Source organism: Cnephaeus nilssonii (assembly GCF_951640355.1).
Source record: "Cnephaeus nilssonii genome assembly, chromosome: 5".
NCBI lineage: Eukaryota > Metazoa > Chordata > Mammalia > Chiroptera > Vespertilionidae > Cnephaeus > Cnephaeus nilssonii.
The window spans coordinates 28,997,709-29,014,728 of record NC_137076.1 but is presented as its reverse complement, the minus strand read 5'-3'; the positions used below and the strand labels follow the sequence as shown (position 1 = coordinate 29,014,728).

The following is a 17,020-nucleotide window of genomic DNA, read 5'->3' as shown; positions in this document are numbered from 1 at the left end:
TCAGGCACTGATCTTCCAGAAGCCACTTCGCCGGAGAGGGCATGGTGGCATGGCTCGAATTAAAGCCAGCTCCTCCTGTGCTGTGGCCCAGATCAGGGTTCTCGTCACAGGCGTGTTACATTCAGAGCGAAAGTCAGGCCCCTGGCTCTGCAGCAGCAGCAGGCGGGTGGGGGTGAGCTTTCTACAGCAGCCAGTCCAGAAGGTGCCATTTGTTTCTCGGTGGTTTTCACAGGTCAGTGAGTCAGGAGTCCATCGCCCGCACGTGGCAGGCATCCACGGCCGGAGCAATGATGGGGCGTACTCCCTGGTCCTGTCTGGGGGGTATGAGGACGATGTGGTGAGTAGGGGTTGTTTTATTTTTTTTTTAAATATATTTTATTGATTTTTCACAGAGAGGAAGGGAGAGGGATAGAGAGCCAGAAACATCGATGAGAGAGAGACATCGACCAGCTGCCTCCTGCACATCCCCCCCGGGGGATGTGCCCGCAACCAATGTACATGCCCTTGACCGGAATCGAACCTGGGACCTTCCAGTCCGCAGACCGATGCTCTATTTATTTTTTAAATGTAAAATACACATAACATAAGATGTGCCATATTAACAATTTTTAAGTGTACACATCTCAATGGAATTTAAATACATTAACGTTGTGTAACCATCACCAGCATTTATCTCTACAACTTGCTCATCTTCCCAAACTGAAACTCTGTCCCATTAAATGATAACTCCCAATCCCTCTCTCCCAGCCCCTGGCTCCCACCATCTTACTTTCTGTCTCAATGAATCCTCTAGGGACCTCCTATGAGTGGAATCACACTGTATTTGTCCTTTTGTGACTGGGTTATTTCACTGAGCCTAATGTCCTCAAGGTTCATCCATGTTGAGCATATTGCAGAATTTCCTTCCTTTTTAAAGGCTGAATAATATTCCATTGTCTGAACAGATCATATTGTGTGTATCCATTAATGGGTACTTGGGTTGCTTTCGCCTCTTGGATATTGTGAATAACGCCGCTGTGAACATGAGTGTACAGATATCTCTGAAATGCCCTTCTTTCAATTCTTTTGGGTAGAGACAGACCCAGAAGTGGCATTGCGGAGTCACATTTCATTTTTTGAGGGACCTCCATAGCATTTCCACAGCAGCTGCCCCATTTTCCATTCCCACCAGCAGTGCACAGGGTTCCAATTTCTCCACATTCTTCTCCTCATCATCACTGGTTACTTTCTGTTTCTTTGACAGTTGACATTCTAGGGGTGTTGTGGGTTTGTTTTTAGTGGAGTCTTTCCTCTGTGGAGGATTCAGCTTGCCCTTCCCTGTTGCAGGACAATGGGGAGTCTTTCACGTATACTGGTAGCGGTGGTCGAGATCTTTCCGGCAACAAGCGGACTGCAGAACAGTCCTGTGATCAGAAACTCACCAACACCAACAGGTTTGTAGAAACAAGATTTTCTTATTTTTTCACCAACTCACTTCTGCCGCATCCTCTAGCTGCTACCCAGGGAAAGGGGTTGGTTCTGTTTTAGGGTGTCATGTCCAGGAAGATTCCCTCTAAGAGTGTGGTAGAACATATCGATGCTGAAAATCCACATCTTTCTGTCTCTGTCTGCTAAAGACTTGTGAGTCATTCAGTGCATTAGAGCAAGCATGTCAAACTCGAGGCCCATGGGCCACATGTGGCCCACAACGAATATTTTTGTGGCCCAGCCAATGTAACAGTATGTAAGAAACATTTTAATAAAAATTTCATAACTTAATTTTTATAATATCCTGTTATACATAATTATTAATAACGAACTAATGTTATTAATACAACGTTCGCTAATGACTGATCACTATAATCGTGTTGCATTCATTTCCCTTAAGCGTCTTACACGCAGGCGCACCATTTCTCTCCACTAATTCTAGCAGTGAATATTTTAGCAGCTGATTGCCATGTTATTAGTCTTGGACTGACTTGTTTGGTGTGCGTAACAGGAAATATTTCACTTTGGGAAAACAAGAGAAATAGGTTTATTTGCGTTACGCTTATTAATTTGTGCAGTTATTCAGTGTCTGGTAAGTTAATGTTCAAGAAAAATACTAATTTTTATTAAAATGTTCTATTATTTTATGTTAATGATTACTCATTTATTTCAGCCCTTTGTATTCAGCATGTTTCTATTGAAATAAACCTACGTTTCTATGAAAGTTGAAGCTTTTGTGTTTTTTTTTGTGGCCCACATAAACTTAAACTTATTTGGCCCATGTTAGCCTTTGAGTTTGACATGCTTGCATTAGAGTGAATTTTTCCCTGAAGAGGCCAGATAATCTTTTGGCTTTTTGAACTGCATGGTCTCTGTTGCAGCCAGTCACCTCTGCCATCATAGCACAAAAGCAGTTGCAGAACTTACATAAATAAACACGCATGGCTGTGGTCCAATAAAACTTGATCTGAAAAGCCAATCAGTGGGCTGAAGTTTGCTGACCCCTCAATTGTAGGATAGGGAAAGGTATTTTGTTGTTGTTGTTAATCCTCATCCCAGAATATTTTTCCTTTTTTTTTTTTTTTTTTTGAGAGAGAGTGAAAGGAGGAAAGAGAGAGAGAAACATCTGATGTGACAGAGTCTCATCAATTGTTTGCCTCCTGTATGCGAACGAGCCTGCAACTGAGGTGCTGCAATGTGCCCTCACCCGAATCAAACCTGGGATCCTTCATTCCGAGGGCCGGTGCTCTATCCACTGAGCCACGGTGGCCAGGGAGGGAAAGTCTTTGTAAGCATAAAAAGTATCATAAAGCCTTGCCCTGGCCGGTTTGATTCAGGTCAGAGCACATATCTGGGTTGCAGGCCCCATCCCCATTGAGGGGTGTGTAGGAGGCAGCTGATGGATGTTTCTCACATCGATGTTTTTATCCCCTTCCCTTCCCTTCCCTTCCCTTCCCTTCCCTTCCCTTCCCTTCCCTTCCCTTCCCTTCCCTTCCCTTCCCTTCCCTCCCCTCCCCTCCCCTCCCCTCCCCTCCCCTCCCCTCCCCTCCCCTCCCCTCCCCCTCCCCCTCCCCCTCCCCCTCCCCCTCCCCCTTCCCCTCCCCTCCCCTCCCCTCTAAAATCAATTTAAAAATATTAAAAAAAATGTATCATAAAGCCCAAAGGAAAAGATAGATTTGATGACCTAAATATTAGAAATTGCATTAGTAAACCCATAAGTAAAATGAAGAGGCAGATGACTCTTTGGGGGAAAATCTGCAACAAACATGACACATGATTGTTATGCAAAGAGCTGTTGCAAATCAACAAGAAAAACTAATTTTAAAAAAGGCCATGGAGATCATTCACAAAAGAAATGGAAATCTCTAATGATCATGAAAAATGGTTCAACTTTAGTAATCAAAGAAATACAAATTGAAGTGATGGTGAAATACTATTTATTTCCCCTGTGAAATGCCAAGGCATAGACTGGTGTTCCCTTATTGGTAGAAATACAAATGAGTACCTTCAAAAGTGTATGATGAGACATGGGGAGGGGAAAATCTTGTAAGCAGTAATATTTATCTTATCAATATGTAAAATAGCAAAGTATTAGTACCTGAATTCTTTTTTTTTTCAAGGGAGGGGTTTGTTGTACATTTGTTTAGTGGAATATTTTAATTTCAGTAGCTGTTAAAAATCATGTTTTCAGAAAAGATTTAATATGAGGGAACTGCCTGTAAGCTAACATTAGGTGATACTTGCTGCACACAAACTAAGAAACTTGTTTAAAAATTACTGTTTGCATCTAGAAAACAGTTACATAGTTGCAGCTCTTTTTTCTTTCACACCCAATAAAGAGGTCAGAGTGATGAGACTGACCTCTGGTTGGCTTGCCCTGGCCCCTGTGCCCTTGGGCGAGACAGACCTGCCTGGCCAGCCCTTGTTTGCTGCCTCCTTCTTTTTCTTTCTTTTTTTTTTTTCAAATATATTTTATTGATTTTTCACAGAGAGGAAGGGAGAGGGAGAGAGAGTCAGAAACATCGATGAAAGAGAAACATCCATTAGCTGCCTCCTGCACACTCCCCACTGGGGATGTGCCCACAACCAAGGTACATGCCCTTGACCGGAATCGAACCTGGCACCCTCCAGTCCACAGGTCGACGCTCTATCCACTGAGCCAAACCAGTTAGGTCCTCCTCTTTTTCTTGATGATGTCCTCCCCACATGCTGTGCTAGTAGCTCGTGGCTCCAGTAATGAAATACCACGAACTGGGTCGTTTAAAACAACAGAAATTCTCACATATTTCTGGAAGCCCAAAGTCAAAATCAAGGTGTTACAGGGCCATGCTCCCCCTGAAATTTCTGTGGGAGGGTCCTTCTTGCCTCTTCAGCTGGTGGCTACCAGCAATCCTTGGTCTCTTAGCTTATGGCGGCATCACCCCAACCCCTGGCTCCGTCTTTACATGGTGTCTTCTGTGTGTCTGTGTCTTAATTTCCTTTTCTTCTAGGGACACTAGTTATTGGATTTAGGGTTCCCCTCATCCATTCTGACCTCCTCTGAACTTGACTTTATCTGCAAGCACCCTTTTTCCAAAGAAGGTCACATTCATAGGTTCCATGGGTTAGGATGCCCTTTCTTTTTGGGGGATACAATCCATACTATAGCATGTGACCCCCCACTCCCTCCGCAGGGCACTGGCTCTCAACTGTAGTGCCCCCATCAACGAACGCAAAGGGGCCGAGGCCAAGGACTGGCGCTCAGGGAAGCCGGTCCGGGTGGTGCGCAACGTCAAGGGCCGCAAGCACAGCAAATATGCCCCCACTGAGGGCAACCGGTACGACGGCATCTACAAGGTGAGAGGTCCTCCCTGCCCCCACCGGCGCCACCTCCAGTCCCAGATGACACTGACGTGGGCTCTCACTTCCCACAGGTTGTGAGGTACTGGCCTGAGAAGGGGAAATCCGGCTTCCTGGTATGGCGATATCTTCTGCGGAGGGACGACGATGAACCTGGCCCCTGGACGAAGAAAGGGAAGAACCGGATCAAGCAGCTGGGACTGACCATGCAGGTGCGTGCAGGCCGTGCTCACCTGGCCCCAGTCCTGCTTTGAGCATCATCTTCCTGGTCAGTCACTTGGGATCATGGCAGGAGATCTGGGCTGTGAGTGCTCAGCTAGCCAGAGCCTGCCTTCTTGGCCTGGAAGCTCTCGGGGTTTCTCTTTCATCCTAAATGATGTCTAGGAGCTGAGCTGGCCACATCTTGCTGCTGTCTACCGCATTTCAATTCTACAGCCAGGGGAGATTGGGGATGGGCAGATTGTGTTCATAGTTTTAGAGTTGAGATCCAGACTTGTCTTATCTGTGTTAGTAGATGGGTTTATCTGAAAACAACAACAACAACAACAACAACAACAACAACACACACACACACACACACACACACACACACACACACACACACACACAAACAACAAAACAAAACAAAACACCAAAAAAACAACAACCAACAGAACTGGTGGAATGTAGAGAAGTCAGTTCTAAAGATAAGGAGGATTGGTCCCTCCCGGCCATCGCTTGCCTCTTTACAGAAATGGAATCTTCTATTTTCCAAGAATTCACCCTGTGCTGGAATAGGGCTTTTGGCCTATAATTGTGGTGTTTTCTGTTTATTATTGTGAGGTGCTCTAACAGCTGATAACTGTTTTGGGACTATTTAAGGAGTCTTACTTGTCACTGAGAATCTGATAGCGCCTACCCTCTGGGGGGCGTCACAAGAGTTGTCTTTTGAACATAACGTGTGTACGTGGGTAATTTCAGAAGCTGAGGAACTGGGGAGAAAAATAGCTGTGGGACGGGAACATCAGCTTCTGATGGGAGTAGGGTTTTTATTTATGATTTCAGTTTCCATTGCAACTTAGTGTTTCTTTTAAAAAAGGTTGGAAGTTTCCTGATGAAATATTTCCGAATCAGACGTGACTCTAGGTGCCTTAGATCTAGGGTTATAACAAAGTAATGCTTGTGCGGACCTGGAGCCCAAGGGCCATCGAAATGAGGTTGGATGGCAGTAAGGTCCCCTGGGGCAGTTTTTAGCAAAAAAGTTTGCTCAGGGTGCAACCACAGCAGAGCTGGAAATATATTTACCACCCGACCTCTTTGGGAAAGTTTGCCTACCCCTTAAAGGAAATAATAAAGCTAATAACATTATCATGTTGGCTGGATCTGATCCTAAGCATTTTACCTGCACTATCTCATTTAATGCGTCACTCTCACCCTGCCAGGGCAGGTTAGCCCTACATTCTTTGTAAGTGCGGTGATGAGATTGCTGCTCCAGGCTCCTGAGTTGAGTGGAGGCCTCAGATCTGAGGCTGTAAAAGTAGATGGAGTTAAGGCTTTTAAGGCTGGTATGGGGCCAGGGGAGGGAGTGACTTTGAGGTGAGGGGAGATGGGAGATGGCAGGAAGTGTGGAGCCAGTGTGGCAGTTGTCAAAGTGGGGCAGTCGCCGGTCCCCAACCCCATAGGGAGTCTGGACCACCCAGGAGTCCCACCGCTCCAGCCTGTTCTCCAGCCGGTGCCTTTGCCCTTTTGCAGTATCCAGAAGGCTACCTTGAGGCCCTGGCCAAGAAGGAGAAGGAGAAGGAGAAAGAGAACAGAAAGAGGCCGACTGAAGAGGAAGAGGAGAAAGAGGAAGAGGAGGAAGAGGAGGAAGATTTCACGTCCCCCAGGAAGGGCAAACGGAGGAGTAAGTCAGAAGGTAGGTCTCTCTCCATCGGCAGCCTGTCCATGTGCTCTGGGGCTCGCCCGCCCTTACCACTCTGCTCTGTCTCAGGTACCTGCTCCCCAAGAGTTACACCCAAGAAAACCAAGGTGGAGCCTTACAGCCTCACAGCCCAGCAGAAAGGCCTCATCAAGCAGGACCAGAGCAACACTAAGTTGTGGACCGAGATCCTCAAGTCACTCAAGGATGGGCCGGTGAGCACCCATATGGCCTGAGCGGCCTTCCTGAACCCTTAGCTTGCACCCCCACCCCCTTTCCCCACCATTTTTTTTTTATTATTATAACAAAATAGAGATAACATAAAGTGCATCATCTTAACCATTTTTCAGTGTACAGCTCAGTGGCATTAAAAGATATTCACATCATCATGCATTCACCCCATCATTCATCTCCAGAAATTTCTCATCTTCCCAAACTGAAACTCAGTCCCCATTATACACTAACTGCCCATGACCTCCCCTAGCCCGTGGCATCCACCATCTACCGCCTGTCTGAATGACTCCTCCAGGGACCTCCTGAAAGTGGAATCACAGTATTTGTTCTTTTGTGCCTGGCTTATTTCACTAAGCATAATGTCCTCAGGTTCATCCACTTTGTAGCAGGTGTCAGAATGGCCTTTTTACGGCTGAATCATACTCCATTGTCTGGAAAAACTACATTCTCTTTATCTGTCGTTTGTCAGTGGACAGTTGGGTTGTTTCCATTTTTTGGCCAGCGTGAATCCTGCTGCTATGTACATGGGTGTGCAGCCATCTCTGTGAGTCCTGGCTTCCAATTCTCTTGGATATATATAGTTGTTCCTCAATTTACCATGGGGCTTTGTCCCAATAAATATATCGTAAATCACATGCATTTGATGCATCTAACCTACTGAATATCACAGTTTAGCTCAGCCCACTGTGAATGTGCTCAGGCACGTACATTAACCTCCACTTGGGCAACAGCCTCTCTCTGCCACTGCTCAGCACCACAGGTCAGTGTCAGACTGCATATCACTAGCCCAGGACAGGATAAAAATTCAAAATTGAAATATGGTTTTTACTAAATGGGTATCACTTACACACTATTGCAAAGTTGAAAAATTGTAAGTTGAACCATCGTAAGTTGGGGCTGTCTGTACCCAGAAGTGGGATTGCTGGGCTATATGGCAGTTCTAGTTTTAAAATTTTTTGAGGAAACTCCATACTGTTTTCCACAGTGGTTATACCAGTCTGCATTTTTACCAACGATGCACGAGGGTTCCTTTTTCTCTAAATTCTCACCAACCCTTGTTGTTTGTTGATATATTGATGATAGACATTCTCACAGGTGTGAAATGATTAATTTGCATTTCTGGTGATTAGTGTATTGAGTATTTTTTTCCACATGTCTATTGGCCTTCTGTAGTCCTCTTTAGAGAAATGTCTACTTAGGTTCTCTGTCCATTTTTAAACCAGATTGTTTGTCTTTTGGTGTTAAATTGTCCGAGTTCTTTATATATATGTCTTGGATATTAATCCCTTATCATGTTTCATTAGTGAATATCTTCTCACATTCAGTAGGTGATCTTTTTGTTTTGATGATGGTTTTCTTTGTTATGCAAAAACCTTTTTAAAATGTATTTTTATTAACTTCAGAAAGGAAGGGAGAGGGAGAGAGATAGATAGAAACATCAATGATGAGAGGGAGCCCTAATCGGTTTGGCTCAGTGGATAGAGCATCGGCCTGTGGACTGAAGGGTCCCAGGTTCGATTCTGGTCAAGGGCATGTACCTTGGTTGCAGGCACATCCCCAGTAGGGGGTGTGCAGGAGGCAGCTGATTCATGTTTCTCTCATTGATATTTCTAACTCTCTCTATCCCTCTCCCTTCCTCTTTGTAAAACATCAATAAAATATATTTTTTAAAAAATGATGAGAGGGAATCACTTATCAGCTGCCTCCCGCACGCCCCCCAGGCATATGCCCTGACCAGGAATTGAACCTGTGACCTCTTGGTTCCTGGGTTGACGTTCAACCACTGAGCACACCCGGCTGGACTAAAACCTTTTTTAGTTTAATGTAGTCTCATCCTCAGGGTCCTCAGTTTAATTCTGTTTGCAGTTTCTTTTGCTATGGAAGGGAACATATAACCTGATCCTGGGGTTCAGATGTGGTATTTTAGGGGCCATGATTTAGCTGGGCACACGTCCTTCAGGTCACCTTCTCTACAGTGTTCTCTGACCACCTGCACTTTGGGTTGGCCCCTCCAGGCTCCCTGTTATCTTTCCTAGCACTGTTGTGACATTTCTGTCTTTCCCTGTTTTATCTTTGCCCCCTCCCCACCCCCAACAGGGCTCCAAGCTCCATGAAGGCATAGGGTTCTTCTGTTTAATCCCCTGCTGGCCCCGTGCCCAGGCAGCACATCGAAGACACTCAGCCTTATTTACAGAGTGAGCTAGATTCATGCCCTCAGATTAAGGCTGCTCTTGATCCCGACCCTGGGTGTCCTGCTTGGCACTATGGAGGCTGTGACCCTGGCAGGCTGTGCCCATCTCCAGGTCCTGGGCAGGGCCTGCACCTGTTGGGCCTCTGCTTTCTCATCCTAATGGGGATCACAGCCACTCCTGTCTCCTGGGGTAGGGTTAGGAGGAGGATTAAATTAGGGAACCAGGGCCAGGCTCTAGGAGGGAGCCCTGTTTTCTGAGGATTCCATCAACATGGTTGTTCATTTCGGTGTAAGGTTCTGGTGGTCTCATGCATCCTCTTTTCTGGTTTCAGAAATTCCTGAATAAAGTAGAAGAAACATTCCAGTGTATTTGCTGCCAGGAACTGGTATTCCGCCCGATCACCACAGGGTGCCAACACAACGTGTGCAAGGTGAGAGGCGTGGACATGGGAGCTGGGCTGCCACACACCCAGCACAGAGAATGGGCTTGTTGGCTTGGCTTCTGCACCCTCTTGGCTCCCTTTGCAGGGCCTCACTGTCTGTTTTCCAAATAGCCTTGGTTATGGTTGTCTTCCGGCCTTCATCAAGGGATCCCATCGCCCCACTTTCCCACTTCCCACCCTCCTGTGCTCCCCTGGTGCTGTGGAATCAAATGCCAAATCCTTGCCCCAGTCATTGAGCCCACCTGGGCCGCCTGGCACTCCAGTGTCACCTCTCCTCATGATTCCCTCTGTGTGTGCTGGCTGGTTCTCTCCTCCCTGTGGAACACTCTCCCCAGGCCTCTCATGTACCTGGGGTCCAGGGTGGGAGAGCATAGTTGGCAGTCCCGGCCTGAGGTCTTGTCATAATAAATGTCTGTAAAGCAGGCGGTAGAGTCCAGCTGGTGTGCTCAGTGGTTGAGCGTCGACCCATGTATCAAGAGGTCCCCGGTTCAATTCCTGGTCAGGGCGCATGGCTGGGTTTCAGGCTCAATCCCATTGGGGGTTGTGCAGGAGGCAGCTGATCCATGTTGAGGCATTGATGTTTCTATCTCTCCCTTCCTCTCTCTCTAAAATCAGTAAAAACATATTTTTAAAAAGAGCAGGCTGTAGAGGCATGAGGTGCTTGTCTCCTAGAGAAGCCAGGAGGAAGGCTTCCTGGAGGAGGGGGCCTTAGCTTGTTACCTGTTACCTGAAGAGGGCCTCCGGGAAGCATTCCAGACAGGCAGGATGGCATGTGCAGAAGTTTGGACAGGCAGGCGTGCCTGAACAGCTGGAGCCTGGAGGGGATGTAGGGCTGGGAGGAGGGCCATAGGCTCCGCCTGGTGGTCAGTTTCAGGAGAGAAACAATATGATTGAAAGAGAGATGGGGAGCTGAGATCTTATTAGACCAGGGTCTCCCCTCCCCCTTGCACTGTGGACATTGGGGCCAGAACATTCTCTTAGGGGGGGGGGGCATTTTGGACACTGGGCGGGGGGGGGGGGCGGGGAGATTGAACAGCTTCCCTGACCCCCATCCTCTTGCTTCTCCAGTCATGACAACCAGCTATCCCCAGACATGGCCCAGTGTCCCCTGGGGGCAGAGTTGTCCAGGTGGGAAGCACTGGCCTGTGGAACTGGTTTCTTTGCGGTGTTTTTTAGCCAAAGTCTGTCAATAGGAACTATGGGCAGTGTAGGCAGATGGTGTTAGAAGTGACTGTCCCCACCCCCTGGTCACCCTTGGTCTCTGAGCTCCTGGCTCTTTTGTTCTCCGATCTGGCCCCCTTCCTTGCCTTGAGGGTATTGATGTCACCCTCGGGGAGGGGCTCAGAGAACATGAAGCAGCGTGGTCGTTTGGCCGTCAGAGCCAGGCCTCCACTTTTCTGCTCTTGGGCTCTGCCACCATGTCTCATGGGCTGATGGTGTTCCTTCAACTCTGTGACTTGGAGAAGCGGCTTGGGATTGGGGGTGAGATAAGGGCTTTGGAGCCAGCAGCCAGGTTCTGCCCCTCCCCCCAGCTCTGCCCCTCCCATCCTTGGAAAGCCACCCAACTCTCCAAGCCTTAGTTGCCCCTCAGTGAAAAGGGGCGTAGCAGTGCCTTTCTGTCCTGCTTCTAGCTGTAGGTGACACGTTAAAGTGCTTTAGGCAAGCAGGCAGAGCGGGCCATGTGATGCAGGGGGAGCTTACAAAACGTCAGTCCTGGATAGCACTGCAGAAATGAACTGAATTGATGGGGTTTCAGGGACCAAGCGTCTCAAGGGTCAGTCATATGTGTCATTAAAGTGCCAAGGCTGCCCTGGCCATTGTGGCTCGGTTGAGTGTCATCCCATGCACCAACCAAAAGGTCACCAGTTCGATTCCTGGTCAGGGCACATGCCTGGATTGTGGGCTGGATCCTTAGTGGGATCGTGGAGGAGGCAGCAAATTGATGTTTCTCTCTCACATTAATGTTTCTCTCCCTCTCCTTTCCTCTCTCTCCAAAAACAACAAAGTGCCGAGGCTGTGAAGGAAGAGGGTACCGACATTTATGTGTCTGCCCCAGCTGTCCATGCAACTGTAGTTACATCTCCCAGAACAGTGGTCGGCAAACTCATTAGTCAACAGAGCGGCAAACCGCGGCTCGCGAGCTGCATGTGGCTCACGAGCTGCAGTTTGCCGACCAATGTCCCAGAACGTCAGCATGTGAGGGTTATGGGAAAATGATCCTCCACTTTGATGTCCCAGCACCTATTTTTTATTTTATTAAATCATTGTATTATAGTAAAATACACATAACATAAAATTTACCATCCTAACCATTTTAAAAAAATCCTCACCCGAGGATATTTTCCCATTGATTTTAGAGAGAGTGGAAGGAAAGGAAAAGACAGAAATATCGGTGCATGAAGAAACACATCGATTGGTTGCCTCCTACATGCACCCTAACCAGGGCCCGGGCTGGGGAGGAGCCTGCAACCAAGGTACATGCCCTTGACCGGAATCGAACCCGGGATCCTTCAGTCCACAGGCTAACGCTCTATCCAATGAGCCAAACCAGCTAGGGCATCCTAACCATTTTAAGTGTATAGTCCAGTAGTATTAAGTACATTCATATTGTTGTGGAACATCTCCACCATGAGCCATGCATATATGCATACAAGGTCTTTGGTTGATTACCTCCTCTCCCACTCACCCACCCTCCCCCGCCTTCCCTCTGAGTTCCTGCACTCTGTTCCATGTCTCTGGATCCACTCCATTCATCAGTTTATTTTTTTTTATTAGATTCTATATATGAGTGCGATCATATGATACTTGTCTTTCTCTGACTGGCTTATTTCACTTAGCATGATACTCTCCAGGTCCCTCCTGGCTGTCTCAAAGGGTAAGAGATTCTTTTTTACTGCTGCATAGTATGCCATGGTGTAAATGTACCACAGCTTTTTTATCCACTCATCTACTGACCACCATCTACTTTCTCTCTCTGTGGATCTGACTCTTCTAGGGACCTCCTACGACTGAACCTCCTGCAATGTTTGTCCTTTTGTGTCTGCCTTCTCTCACTGAGCATAATGGCCTCAAGATTTATCTACACTGTAGTGAGTGTCAGAATTTCCTTTTTAAGGCCAAATACTAGTCCTTTGTCTGGATGGATCACACTCTCTGTATCATTCATCTGTTGATGGACACTTGAGTTGTTCCCACCTTTTGGGGGCTATGAATCATGCAGTGATCCAGAACCTGGTTTTTGAACATAGTCCCAAATCTTAGTTGTTTTGAGCAGAAAGAGTTACCTTTTGTCCCCAGAATCAAGGCTATAAACTTTTTATTGAAAAAGGAATTTAGGAATTGAAAGAATGTCAAACAAAAGCCTCAGCATGCATTCGTGGTGGAACATGCCATGGCGTCAGCAGGCTTTCCATCGTGTTCACATTTACCCAGTTGCCTGATGTCATCCTTCAGGTGTGCACACCTATGCAGGTGTCTGCATACATGTGTGCATTGTCTCTGCCTAGGTGGGTGGTGTCTTCCTTGTTTCTCTGATTGGGAAGTTGGCTCTCCAGGGCCTGTCCGAGTCATAACTCTGTCTCCACCTGGCTTAGTTTGAGCCCAGAAGTTTGACTCAGTGCCAGAATTCCTTCCTTTCTTCCTTTATTCTCATTGATGCATATTTATCACCTATGTGTTTTGACCTATGCTTGGTGCTGGGAAAGTCAATAAGATACAGCTCCATATCACAGGGAGCATCTGGCCTGTTAGAGACAAACGTTAGTAAATAACACGATGCCAGAAGGCAGAAAAAGTGCTGATTTAAGGCAGATTGGGGAGATGATAGGACTGGCTGTGGTGGGGCTGCTTACGATGATGCTCAAGGGCTGTCAGGGAAGGGTCCTCTGAGGAGGTGACTTGAGCCAAGGCATGAGTGACGTGAGAGCCAGAGGACAGACCTGCTAGGTTGTGTAATCTGTAAGTGCCAAGGCCTGGGGGCCAGGATAAATTTAAGAGACTTTGAGGGGTCCTTGGGAGGTCAGGCTGGCAATGGGCAGTGAGTGGTAGAAAGTGAGACTGAGGACTAGGAGGGGCCCTCTGGACCCCATGAGAAGTCAGTACTTGCTCTCAACTCTGTCAGGGGGGACAGTGGGTGGCCAGGAGTGGCTCCGCTGACATGGACAGAAGGTCTCACCTTCCTGCTCTCTCTTATAGAATTGCCTGGATAGATCCTTCAGAGCCCAGGTGTTCAGCTGCCCCGCCTGCCGCTGCGAACTGGGCCGAAACTACTCCATGAAGGTGAACCAGCCGCTGCAGGCAATCCTCACCCAGCTCTTCCCCGGTTATGGCAATGGACGGTGATCCACAAGCACTTCTCGCCGGGCGTTTTTAAAAAACGCACCAGAGGCGTCCTCGGCCCCTCTTGTTTTTAGTGGGCTTAACTTAAGTATGTAGTTTTTCCTCTACTTCCTAAAAAGCCTTGTCTTCCTGGTTTTGTTTTTTTAATCTATAAATTTATAGGAATTTGTATTATGGCTCAAAGAAAGAAAGAAGGAAAGTTAGACTGCTCAGTGTTTTATCTTGGTTTTTTAAAAAAGTATAAAGCCTGCAGTGTATGAGCAAAAACACAAATGTTTTTTTCTGAAGATGAAATTAGAAATTACTTGGCCTGAAGGCCGCTATGTTGCCAACATCGAGTTCTCAGAGGCTCCTGCAGGAAGGCATCGACTGCCTAGAACAATCTTTTCCAGGTGTGTGGGCTTGGCCCCAAAGCTGAAAGCGAGCACACCTCCTGACAGCATTTCATCGCCAGAACTCAGCAGGGTGGTACTTGGTGGTGGCCCTGGGTGTGGCATGGCCCAGGAGTCATCCATCAGGACCTGTTGAAAGGGAAAAAGGAAAAGATCCCATTCAGCCCAGTTTAAACTCTGGCCTCAAAGCCATCTGCCACCAGCCGGCTTCCGTGGTTAAGACCCACAAGCAGAGACCTGTGTCCCTTGAACAGAGTTGAGGCCACACAGAAGCTACCTCCGCTGGACTGTCCTGTATGTGGAGCTGGGTGTGCAGCCAAACGCTGTCCAATCTGGAACGCCGCAGAAGTAGATGCACTAAGCCATGTTCAAGTGCCTTTGGTTCTTTCTTTCTAAACACGGGGCTCTTTTTTTAGCACTGAATTATTGAAAATGCCAACCAGATTCTCAGATTGGCCAACCAGTTCTTTCCAAATCTGGGTGAGTGTTTGGGGATAGGTTGAGTTTTGTTCTTCCTTTACATTGAATTTTCAACTCACCAATTGAGAATTATAAGAGGGAATTTGTTTTTAAAATAAATACTTTTTCTAAATGAATTTTTTTGTAGTTACTGTATATGTGCCAAGAAATCTATAACTTAGGGATTTATTTTTTATTTTTTTATTTTTTGGAATTATTTGTTAATTTTTCTACAAACTTTACCAAAGTTTGCAGCTCATACCTCAACAGAACAGGGATATTTTAAATCACATAACTACAGAAAAACTGGAACAATATTTTTGGAAGTTTTTTCTCTCTCTTTATTAGGTTGTTAATGTATTAGGAAGAAATGACAAAATCCTGTGTAGGCATTTTCTAAAAAGTTCAATATTCTTTGTCCAGATTTTAGATTTTCAGAATAAATGTCTTTTACAGATGCATTTGGTTGTCTTCTCCTGTTTGCAAATTGCTTTGTAGCCCACCGGGTACTTCTGTTCCTGTTATTTTATTTTCACAAAAACCGTAGGAGACAGACTAGGCAGGGTAGCATCGTCCTCACTTGGCAGATGAGAAAACAGAGACCCAAAGTGATGGGCAGTGGTTCTAACTCCTGCTCAGGAGGGGTTTGGCTTTGACCTTTATGGGGTCAGCAAACTACAGCTTGGAATGGGGGTGGTTACTTATTCTCACAAATGTGCTTCTGTCTCCATTTACATTTGAGGAACCTAGGCTTCAGTGGTCTCTGGGAGTCTGCAGGCCTGGGGAAATTTGGGTATACTGGGTGTGTGGGGACTGATGACCTAAAATGCTAATTCCAACAGAATTCAGGACAAGGATGAGGGAAGGTACTAGTGCTGAATTCTGAAGAGGCTTTTATTTACATTGACCTATTACCCGGCGCCTTTTATTGACAGCTAGGTAATGACATGGGCAGATTTAATAAGAAAGTACTGCCTCTTTGGTCCTTAAAAATGTGTCATGAGTGTCCTTGAAAACATACTAAGTGCAAGAAGACAGTCACAGTGGTCGTATATGATTTCACATGAAATTTCTAATATAGGAATCCAGAGAGACAGATTAGTGTGTCCCTAATTAGTGGGTGGGCCTGATACGGGACAGAACACACTGAGGTGGGTTCATTGTCAAGACTGGAATTTTGGGGTGATTCTCTCATTTTCAAAGTTAACAAATATAACAAAAAGTATATTTGTGGAACCACTATGCAGAAATAATCGCAATATTGGGTATATTTCTTTCCTGGTAGATTTATAAAAATTTAAAAAATGGCTTTATTGAAATATAGCTCATGCTGTCATAAAGTTCACCTATTTGAAGTGTACAGTTCATTGGTTTTTTAGCATGTTCACGACCTTGTGTGACCATCACCATTTTCTAGTTCCAGAAGGTTCCCATCACCCCAAAAGCAACCTCACATAATCCTCCAGCCCCACAACCACAAATCCACTCTCTGGATTTGTCTGTTCTGAACACTTCATATGAATGGAATCATGAAATACTTCTGTGGTCTCGTGTTTCCAAGGTTCATCCATATAGCGAGGGTCAGTGCTTCATTTCTTTTCGTGGCTCATATTCCACTGTGCGGGTGGGCCACATATTTCAATCCGGTTGACTTTTTAATGTAAAATTTCCTTTTCCTTCATCCCAGATTACAAAATTCATACACAATCCCTTTAGAACAACTTGGAAACTGACTACAAGAAGAAAAAGTCAAAGTACATAATCCTGCCACCTAGCAGGTTACAATTTTCAAGCTTTGTACATGTATGTGTGTTAGTATTGTAATATTTAACCTCAGAACAACCCTCTGATACAGTTTTGACGCGGCTGCTTTGCAGGTGAGGCATATGTATATTTATATGTTTTATATGTAAATTTAAAGAACAAAATTAGAACAGTGCCATATATTCTGCCCAGTTTTTTTCTTTTAATATATTTTTATTGCTTTAAGAGAGGAAGGGAAAGGGAGAGATAGAAACATCAATGATGAATCATTTATCAGCTGCCTCCTGCACGCCCCCTACTGGGAATGGAGCCCGCAACCCGGGCATGTGCCCTTGACCGGAATTGAACTCTACAGTCAGCAGACGGTGCTCTATCCACTGAGCCAAACCAGCTAAGGTCCCAGTTTTCTATTGATTTCAGTTCATTTATCAAGTATCCACTTTGTCTAACACCTTAGTAAACAAGCATGTGTGCCATGGTCTGGTGTTTGCATATT

The 17,020-nt window shown here is 46.1% G+C and overlaps 1 protein-coding gene across 1 annotated transcript in view; it reads left to right on the top strand.

Moving 5' to 3' along the window:
• Positions 1–15,218, top strand: part of UHRF1 (ubiquitin like with PHD and ring finger domains 1) — a 42,058-nt gene extending 26,840 nt beyond the window's left edge. Inside the window, exons 10-16 of the mRNA XM_079772862.1 lie at positions 233–337; positions 1,327–1,433; positions 4,641–4,803; positions 4,881–5,018; positions 6,538–6,918; positions 9,461–9,559; positions 13,766–15,218. Coding sequence (XP_079628988.1) covers positions 233–337; positions 1,327–1,433; positions 4,641–4,803; positions 4,881–5,018; positions 6,538–6,918; positions 9,461–9,559; positions 13,766–13,912 — 1,140 coding nt within the window. The 3' untranslated portion in view covers positions 13,913–15,218. The remainder of the gene's footprint in view (positions 1–232; positions 338–1,326; positions 1,434–4,640; positions 4,804–4,880; positions 5,019–6,537; positions 6,919–9,460; positions 9,560–13,765) is intronic.
• Positions 15,219–17,020: the final 1,802 nt, after the last annotated feature.